Source organism: Montipora foliosa, chromosome 4 (genome assembly GCF_036669935.1).
Source record: "Montipora foliosa isolate CH-2021 chromosome 4, ASM3666993v2, whole genome shotgun sequence".
Taxonomy (NCBI): domain Eukaryota; kingdom Metazoa; phylum Cnidaria; class Anthozoa; order Scleractinia; family Acroporidae; genus Montipora; species Montipora foliosa.
This window is the reverse complement of record NC_090872.1, coordinates 2935489-2946159: the sequence shown is the minus strand read 5'-3', so window position 1 is coordinate 2946159 and position 10671 is coordinate 2935489. Positions and strand designations below refer to the sequence as shown.

At 36.6% G+C, this 10671-nt stretch overlaps 1 protein-coding gene across 1 annotated transcript in view; it reads left to right on the top strand.

Annotated features, from left to right (window-relative positions):
- LOC137999536 (protein lin-37 homolog) overlaps positions 1-10023 on the top strand; it is a 24805-nt gene extending 14782 nt beyond the window's left edge. The window contains exons 6-12 of the mRNA XM_068845328.1: positions 200-244; positions 415-442; positions 2831-3026; positions 4974-5005; positions 7870-7957; positions 9079-9152; positions 9910-10023. Coding sequence (XP_068701429.1) covers positions 200-244; positions 415-442; positions 2831-3026; positions 4974-5005; positions 7870-7957; positions 9079-9152; positions 9910-9991 — 545 coding nt within the window. The 3' untranslated portion in view covers positions 9992-10023. The remainder of the gene's footprint in view (positions 1-199; positions 245-414; positions 443-2830; positions 3027-4973; positions 5006-7869; positions 7958-9078; positions 9153-9909) is intronic.
- The last annotated feature ends 648 nt before the right edge of the window (positions 10024-10671 follow it).

Sequence of the window (10671 nt, the reverse complement as noted above, 5' to 3'; positions counted from 1 at the left end):
TGGGAATGGTAGCTTTACAACAACATTCAATCGGGCAGGTACAAAAGTCAGACTAGATCAACTCGAATCAACGTTATCCGAGTTGATCGGAGGTGAGCGATCCAAGGTGATCCAGTCCAACTTTTGTACCTGCCTATACTCGATCTCCTGTTGTTAGTATTATTGAATTGGATTTTATTTAATTGTTGTAATTTCACAGGAAAAACTCCAAGGAAAAGGCGCAAGAAAGATGTTGGGTTAGATGGTGAGTTGTCAACTGAAGCTTTCTCTGTTTTTCTCACCACAAGGGAAAGATCAGAGTTACCTAACCTTGGTCATGGCTTTGAAGTAATGTTTGAATCATCTCAAATATTGTTTAATTTAAGTTAACTAATCCTAATAAAATGCTCCTAAGAGGATTTTCTTTTCTATCAGATGGTGATAGCACTTCTCAGAACCGTAAGTACCTGACTGCATAGTCATAAAGTTGTTTCTTTTCTTTGGTGAGTTTGGTCTGATTTTGTGTAAGTTGTAAATCATGTTTAATCTTCATGTTTTGCTAATTTTCCCTTTTTTATATTTTCATTATTTCCTGGATTGTTCTTCTTTTTAGCAAGGTAGGTCCTTGAAAACAGTGATGTGTTGTACCGGTACTCTGTATAATAATAATAATAATAATAATAATAATAATAATAATAATAATAATAATAATAATAATAATCACTAAATATTTATATGAATAACTACGTCTCAAGGTTGTTTAAGGACGTTCGCGCCAATTGTTTCTGCGCATCCTTACTGCGCACACAAATGCACACGCCACGTCATACACGAGCGCGCGAGCTAAGTAATAAAAATGAGAAATGATAGGGCAAAAGGCCATTGCTATAGCTTTGCCTGGATTTAACGGTCTTGGACGTTCGGTGACCCCTATTTTTCTTTCCATAAACGGATTTTATTTACAATCATCTCCGCGTTGTCCAAAAATGAACAAAAAATCAATTTGGGAAGTTAAAAAAATTTCAAGATTTTTGCTCACGGGACATCAAATCCTGCCATCTTGTGGCTGCAAGGCGCGTGAAACTGTGGTCCCTAAATGCGAACTTGGTCTTTAAGGAACCTAACCAGTTGACTAAATTCACTTAATAAGTCCACTTAAACAATATTTGGCAGAGAAGATTTCACTTCAAAGATTTAATCGCAATATATTTGGGTTTACAGACACTGGCCTTATTCGCTAACGAAGCCCGATTTTGTCACATTTTGGGTGTTTTTCCGGGCTTGTTCTCTCCAAAACGAAGTCGGTGACTACCCATTTTTTTTACATTTCTGACATAACTAACTCATCATCTTACAGTGGTAAAAGTTTCAGAAAAAAATCAATGTTGAGCAATTTTCACGCGAACGTCCTTAAGGAAGCTCGAAGTAGTTTCTCTTTTTTTCAAACAAATAAAAATATTCTGTCCTTAGATACAGTTAGGGTAATCATATCATGACGAAATTTGGCCAGGGTATTAAGTACCTATCATAGATTTCTCACATTATATTTTCCTCCAAAATAACGTTACCATGGCAACGATATTAGGCATTTCTTTGAGCCTTAAAATCAACATATGTGACCATTTTTGAAGAAACGGGACGTGAAATTTTCCCATTCAGCTTTACCAGATAATGTTAGAAATACTCTCTAAAATATTTAAAATTCAACAAAATCTGTAGGTCAGTTTTTCCGAAAAATAAATTTTTTTGAAAGGTGGCTCTAATTTTTTTTTTCACCTACAGAATTTTTTTAAATTTGAAAGACAAACTGTTTAAATTAATCTACGCTAACAGGCAAAAAATGAAAAAAATTCACCATCCGGAAGCAGAGATATAAATGAGTAAAGTTGCAAAATCAGGAAAAATTAGGGGGTTACAAGATCAGTATTTACGCATACGTCACCCGCTCGTTTGAGTCTGCGCGCGAGTGGAGCTACAGGCCAACACAAACGGATTAAATCTGTAGGTCAGTTTTTCCGAAAAATAAATTTTTTTGAAAGGTGGCTCTAATTTTTTTTTCACCTACAGAATTTTTTTTAAATTTGAAAGACAAACTGTTTAAATTAATCTACGCTAACAGGCAAAAAATGAAAAAAATTCACCATCCGGAAGCAGAGATATAAATGAGTAAAGTTGCAAAATCAGGAAAAATTAGGGGGTTACAAGATCAGTATTTACGCATACGTCACCCGCTCGTTCGAGTCCGCGCGCGAGTGGAGCTACAGGCCAACACAAACGGATTTAAGTGACTATTAAACCGTTTCTGTAGAATTTTCGTAGTTTTCGTGAATAGGATATGTCTATGTATATTCCATATGACTTTGTATAGGAATTAGGAGAAAGGTGAGCGAAATTAGCGGTATTTTCTGGTGACCCATTTGAATCACGAGATGACGCGAGCAGCTTACGAATTGCGTGTGTGGCTTACGCGGGCGCGCTCAGCTGAAAACCCTTTCGAGCCTCCTTAACAGAGCATGAGTGCTCTTGATACTAATCAGGGAGACTACAAATCAACTAAAATCAGAACAAAATAATCAAATCAAATGTTGGTTTTTGATGAGAGGGGAAAACCAGAGTACCTGGGAAAAAACCTCTCAGAGCGGAGTGGAGAACCAACAAACTCAACCCACACACATTGGTGGGAGGTTAGTGCTCTCACCAATGCACCACCCGTCCTCCCTTGTATGTGCAGAACTTTTTCATCTTAACCCTTGTTAGAGTCCGACTTTAAATTCCTTTAACTGAACTTGAAGTTGAGCATTGAAGATTCTCATGATAGTGATTCAAGACATGGCATTTCTTTTTCTTTCAGCTTTGTCATGAAGCTGTTTGACCGAAGTGTGGATTTCGCACAATTCAACGAAGATACGCCACTGTACGCTTTAGCACGAGCATGGATGCAGAACAAACCTTACGGAACAAAGGCATTTGATTTACAGGAGAGCATCATCCAGGATAGTGACTCTCCATCAAGCAGTCAAGACAGCATCATGTCTGTCACTCAAAGTGTAGGTGAATTGAGTACTGTTCAATTAAGCAAGCAAGAGTGTTTTATATCCTCGTACTAATCAAGTGCAAGGGCCGTACTGAGGAATATTGGCCCGAGGTTGTGGCACAAAAACCACTAAGAGCCATTATTCCCCAGTACGGTCCCAAGGAATTGAGGTTATTAAAAAGTAAATTGTTTATCATATCTTTGCGTGGTCGGACACTTCTCCACTTGGTTAATGTTTGAAATCTTCATCCTCCATCCGTGAACTTTGAACAGTAACCTTTTACACGTAAAACTAACTTCTGCTTGCTATAATAGTGTTATTGTACTGTTGTGATGAAAAAAATTAAATTCTGTTTTTTAAAACTTTTTACAATTGTTTCGCTTGACTTGAATTGCCTGTGAGAGAGAAATAATAGTTACCGAAATGGTCCATTTCCATGGTAATGGTCTGTACTGTAAAATCTCGACCAAAAACCAACCATTTAGCCTGAGGTTTTAAACCATGAAGAAATGCCATGTGGTTTTATACCCGATAAAACATGACCTTCAAGTTTATTGAACAGTGTCAAAAACATTTCATAAAAAGCATGCCTCTCTGGAGTCTAAAAAAAAAGGTTGAAATTGTGAGAGGAGAATGTTAGCATACAAAAAAATCAAGCTCTGTCTAATTAGTATGTGTTATATAAAAAATTCCAGTGAGGAGTGTTTTATCACTTTTTGAAGGTCATGCATGTGACGTTTTATCGGTGACCTGATGTGCTGGAACAGTTTCGCTCATGAGTTGTTAATGAGTTTTTGAAGTGAAGCACAATGGCAATAGGCTGCTTTTAATTTTTCTTCCTATAACTCCATTTTGAAAAAGTAAGCAACTGCTCTGAATGATTTTTTTTTTGAATCTGTATAATGAATGTTAAATGTCACTGAGAACAAAATTTTAATTTTAATTTTCCTTATCTCTTCACCCCTAAACAAGCTTCCACTGATGAGTAAAATCACTTGGTTTTATAAACCAGAGTGAAGTCTTTGAGTGACAATCTTAGAAGAGAACAGGTGTGAACTGTATGAAATTGAAGAATGGCAAGTCAATCTGTAGAAAAAGATATGTGGCAATCCTGTCAGTTGGGCAACGTTTTGGTGTTTGGCTAATACTATATCAGGCATTTTCTGAGAGCGTTCGCTTGTTCCAAATTATTGTCATGGTGATGGCATGTATTGAAGACCCTAGAAACTCACTGTTAGGAAAGTATTTTAGGTTAGGGTTAGGGTTAGGGTTAGGGGTTAGGGGTTAGGGGTAATTCTGTGATCTAGTATTTCTGTCTTCACATCTCAAAAAACCCATTAAATTCTCTTAAATACCTAACATAATTTATGAGAAAAGCTGTCAAGTGGAGCTTGCGTTTTTCATATAAAAAGTGTTGTTGGAAGATGAAAAAAATTACAAAAGGTTTTTTTTTTTTAATTTGAAGAATACGAAACAAGGAATCTTACTAGCATACAACAAATCAGGAGAGATCACTGAGCTAACTTTTAAGGTATAGCTCACCACATCTAACAAAAAGTATTTCCAGTTTTTGTGATTTTAGGTCACATTTTTATTTTTGGCCAGCTGTTCTGATTCACCAGCTGAATCCAGCAGCATGAATGTTAATTTATTATTGCAATGGGTAACATATTCGCTGAAAACCCTTCCAAGCCTCCTTAAAAGAATGACTTGCTGTACTTTATGGTAGCATAAGTATTATTACACACTCTAAACATGAAGTGGAGGATTCTGTTTATATGAATTCCTTTAAAACCCTTAAGGAGTTTTACAGGAACTGAATGAATAATACGTGTGCTAAATTATTGTTATTCAGAACAAAAAGTTTTTTTCAACATTATGCTTAAATTAAAGATGGTTGTGGTACTGGTTTTAGCAGCAGTAACTGTTGTTTAAAACATATTTAATGTTTTATTGCAGAATGGTGACAGTGATCCAAAGTATGTTTACAGGTAAAGTTCAAATTAATATTACATGAACTAATTAGGAGCACATTAAACCAAAATGAATATAATTAATTATCTTGACTATTATGAGCAAGGCTACTGATATACCAAGTTCAGCCATAATTAAATAGTATAGGAGAATTTCTCCTATACTAGACTGTCTACAGATTCAATTTAGAAGTATGGGTTGATGTTAAACGTCAAAAAGAGGCATTTGTGACTACTGACAGATCAGCCCTTTTCCGTGAATTCTCGTAGTTTATCATCATTTCCGTCTCACTTTAACAAAGTACTGCCAATACTTTTTACAGTCTCAGCAATACTTGGCTCCAAACACATGGAGTGGGTTGCCTGATAACTGAGACTAAAAACCTATGAAAGACAGAGTTATGTCACACGTTTTTTATTTCAATTTGTAGAACTTTTAAATTCAGTTTTGTTTTTAGTAGCTTTATGTACAAAATCTTCCCTTTTAAAGTGCTACTATGACAAAATTTTCATCTTCCCTATCTAAGCCATGGGACATAAACATGTAGTCTATACAAGAAGAAGAATGCTGTTTACCATTTTCAAATATATCTTTTTGTTCTGGAGATATTCAAGTTTTTTAAATATGCAAATTAGCCAAGTGATGACGTCATAAGAAAGATACATTGTATTACATGAAATTTGTATCAGAATACTTGATTCTTTGCAGTAAGATTCTAGTAGATGTGCTCAACAATATGAGCATACCATTTTTGTTACCATGGCAACATACTGGGTTCTAGGCCTCCCTGATATTAAAGGCTTTGCATGCCACCTTTGGCATTCTGTTTTGATATTTGCAAATGGTGCCTCATCTTCATGATTCTGCAAGCATTTAAAGATGTTAGGTCGAGTTTGTGGCCTTGGTAAATGTTTTTCTAGCCTAAGATCACCTAAATATTGAAATCAGGTTAGAGAGGACTGGAAAAGAGTAAGTTGCCATGGGAACCAATTTCTTTACAGTTGTAGGTGTGTTGCCTGCAGAACTATTAGCCCACCAAGTTTCAATGGTCTCTGTTGCAAATTGCCCCAGACAGGTCTATTTATATTCTCGATGTTCTATTGGGTTGAGTGAATGACGTCATCAGTCTTCTCTTTTGCATATTTTACACATTTTTCAAACTTAAATATCCCCGGAACCAATGGAGATATTTCCAAACAGTAAACAGTGTTTTTGTTGTTTCACGGTAGACTATGTGATAAACCTAAAAATTCAAGGGATAAAAATTTGATCATAGTTATTTTATTAAGGAGGCTTGAAAAGGTTTTTCATAGTCTTTGTGAAACGATGAAAGATGCCAAAGAAGGATATTTCATAGTGTAGGCAAACTATTAATATCTTTACAACTTTATTTTTGGGTAATACTTTAAAGGCACTTACCCTGTATGATGTTATAATCTCTATGTTGGCAACCTACCGTTTTTATTTCTTTGTTGGAAATTTCCCTAAATTCTTTAACTTCTCAGAGAGTACGAGAAAAAGTTATCCAGTAGAATTGAAGATACATCGAAAAAGGGCGTTTTATAGTTTACAGAATATTGTACTTGATCAATTTTCCCTAAAACTTTGAAGTGCCGTTGTGGATGATATGTGCATGCAAAAGATCAAGGTAGGTCACCGAGCAAACGTTGGAGATAAAGACAAGTGTTTTCTGCAGGTTTTATTTCCGGTTCGCGCAATTTTACACGGTATTTTCACTTCCGGTGTGTTGCATGCGCTACTTTAAATTTGATTCATTCAGCTGACGCATGTTTCTTAGTATGGCGTGTGTAGGTTAAGCGCATGCAGCTTAATTCCAGACTCGTACCCAGTCGCTATATTTTACGTATTAAATTGTGGGGAGAGAAGATTGAAATCGAAGGATGGATTGAGGCATGCAGGGTGTCATGGGAAGAGGCGAAGGAATTCCTTCGCCTCTTCCCATGATGCCTCCCGTGTCTCCACTCATTGTCAATTCCAATCTTCTCTCCCCACAATTTAATACGTGAAATATAGCGACTGGGTTTGTCTGGAATTTCACTATGAAAATGAACATGGTTACCAGATTTGATGTAAAATTATGTTGTTTTTTGGTACTATGGGCTACCACAAGCCACTTTCCCCAAGCAAAAAGCAACAACAACCTTTTTGGCACGGCACCAACTTGAATTTGGCCCTGATGCCTAAAATTTAAGGCCCAGCACCATGCCATTCCATAAACTGTGTAATTGAAATGTTCTTGGTACAAGAGCCCCAAAATATATGAGTGCCAAGCCCATCTTGGCCATGCCGTGCCAGTTTTTCTTGTTTATTTAACTTGTTCATTTGTTACAAGATGTCATGTGTCTTTCTGACACCAATCAGCAAAAATTAAGGTTTTTCTATAAGTAAAAAGGCTACGTACTGAAACTTTGATTGACTCTTGGGGTGAAGAACATGTTCAGCTGTCCATAAATTACTGCAAAATGTCTAAGATAACATTGGAAGGAAAGGAGTTGGCTTCTTTAACCCATCTGTCAAACCATGGAGTAGTACCACAAAATGCCAAGTTGACAGCAATGCTTTGTTGTCTTTGAAATGCTTGGCACACTGATTCAAGTTTATGGTCAGAAATCCAGTTAGGAGTGCTGCTTTCTTGTTTCTGGAGCATCTATCAAAAAACTTGGCTAGTAGTTCTCAAGGAATATTCATATGTTTAATTAAACAAAATCTGGGCAGGGGTGATAACGTTTTTACTAATAGGATGCCAAGCCTGAAACGTTTGTTTTATAAAATGGGCCTGAATCACCCTTTAAACTCAGTGTATACTCATCAATGTGGTATCTCAACTTGACTCTTACAATAAATTTTTTCTCTTATCCAGTTTTCCAGATCCATTGAAAATAAAGGAGAAATCAGATGAGTCAAAAATCAGCCGCCCCGAAGGACCTTGTACTATAGACATCCATTATGTAAGCACATGTCTTTGTTGGCAACTTATGGTACAGTAGGTTGTTTTATATACTACTCTGTAGATCTCTGTAAGGCGGAGGCAGCCTTAGTGTATGGAATTTACACAAAGTGGCCACACGGTCAATACTTTCATCTTCTTATGGGTACCTTGCTGAGATTGTCTTTGTAAATGGGCATCTGGTTAAAGCCTACCGGTACCTGGTTGAGGTTTTAAAATTAATCAATTTATGTTTAGTATAATTACTTTGTTAGTTGTCGGAGCAGCATGTGTATAAACTAGGTCAATAGCTAAGCGCATTTTCCCACAAACAAAGCAATTTTTCGTGGATTAAACTTGAAAGTTTAGTTTTCCTTTTATGGTCCCCCCTTTTTCCATAAGAAAATCAGCCAACTGTGACTTTTCTTGTAATTTCATCGTGTTAATCATGTACAAAAATTTAATGATCATAACACAAGTGAACATAATATTCATAATGCACAACAAGAAGATCTATACCTAGAAACTCGAGGTCAAAAGTACAAGCAAAACTACTTTGCATTCAATAGCATAGCTTTTATTCAATTTGATAATAGCTTGTAAAGGCAAACAATAAAATTATTATCAGAGTATAGCTGACACACATCTCATGATTGTGATTTATGTTAAATGCTTTATTTTAATTTATGATTTTCTTCATTTTAATCCTTGTGCTACAAAATTCTCACAAGAAAATAATTAAGGTACTCTAAAAATTAATGCTCATATCCTACCAAGCCTAAAAGAAGTTCAAATTCTAACTTGCTCATCTGGCAAGCAAACTTATGAGCCCATGGCCCCAGGAGTTGCCTGAGTTCATTAATTATCTAAGACAAAAAAAGAAAAATGCTGTATATTTTTGCCTCTAGATATCTTTTGAATTCTCTAATTGATTAGGAGGGTACTTTCATGGTTAAGTGCTCTGATAAAGTTGTTTGCCCAACTATGAAATCTACTTGTCCCGCGCGACTGGACAGGGATTTTCTAGAGTTCTGCTGACAAAAAACATCAAAAAACTTAGAGCTTCAACTTTAGCATGCAAATACATGTATTACACTTGCGTCTCATACTATAAACACGATATCCACTTTTTTTGTCCCTTAGGATCTTGATACAGCTCCATCATTGGTTGACCTCAAAAGAAATCACATAGACAGGTGGAAAAAAGTTAAAACTAGGTAAGCTAAGGGATTGTAGAGAAACATGGATTGATTGTTGTTATTGTTTGTAAACAGTTTTAAAGTAGAGTACTTCAATGACTTTATCACCACAAGGAAACATTTTTAAACTTGTTATGCAACTTGTTTTGCAATGCCATTGCATGGTAAGTTTGTGTGAAACTTAGTAGCCCATAGTCATGATAGTGTTACACCTGGCAACAGGTTCATTCACCTTTTTAGGATGATTATGTGGACTGAAAGTGTCAAGAGATTTTTCTTTCCCCATAAAGTTCAGCCTTAGAATCACTAGGAACAAAATTATTTGCTCATGTAAAACTGGTTGCCAACGTTGCAAGACAGGCATTGCGAGGTTTACAGGTTCAAACCCTGTTGGAGTCCTGAATTTTCAGGCTTCTCTATGCAATTGCTAAGATTGCATTCATAACTGCGAGGTCATAGCTTCACTTGATATCATAGCCACAGTTCAATATATGATTCGCTCCTTTATCATTTCGTTCATTGCAAGACAAGTTGCACTAGTGCCACACTGCACAACTGGATAAAACACTAATTTTGTATTTAAAAAAATTGTTTGAAAAACTAGAACTGGATTTTACTTCGTGCAACAGATTCAGCAGCTTGTATCACAAAGTGTTGATACATTAGCCAGTATTTCATGCAGCTTGTCTTGAATGACATTGCAAAACAAGTTGCGTGGATTGTAACATCACCTTAAAGTTTAATAATCGAAGTCTGTTTTGCAATCGTTTTTCAGTTGGAGAGAAGAGTCTATTCAGAGACAAGCTCGCTATGCTCCAAGTATTAAAAAGATACGAGAGCTCTTTGAACATCAATGATTCTGAAGTAAAATATGGATCCCTTTGGATAATTATTGTTATAGTGCTTTATGTGCTCAACATCTACAGGGGCGTAGCTTCCTTTACGCAAATACGCATTTGCGTACTTGAGAAATTAGTAGGATTTTCTTAAAAGATTATCTGTTATAAGTAAAAGCCCTCCGACGCCCCTACACAGTGTCATTCTCATCACCAGTCCCCAGTCCCGGTTATTTTTTAAGGAAAGATTATGATGATGAATATCCAATGGATAGTGATTTATCCGGTGGATAACGCTTTCCACCATTTGAACAACTGGGCCCTGGGGCCCGTTTCTCGAAAGTCCCGAAACTTTACAGGCCATTTTCCGGTCTTGAGTCTTGAGTCTTGAGTGAGGCTCCAGCACTTGGCTAAGTAGCCTGACTTCTGGCTGTTATACACAATTGTGGTCTCATTCACACAGAAGCCCGTCAAGCTAATCCTGCCAAGCCGACCACATGCTGGAAAGGTCAGACCACAACACCGGGAACACTGTCCCCTACTCTTTTCGAATAGTGTGTGGGATCTTTAACGTCCCACAGAGTTAATGAACAAGGGTTGGGAGACGGGACCTCCGGCTTATCGTCCTTATCCGAGAAGACTAGAGAGTCTAACCATTTGCAGATGTAATTACAAAGGCAGCACTTTCTCCTCAGTTATTT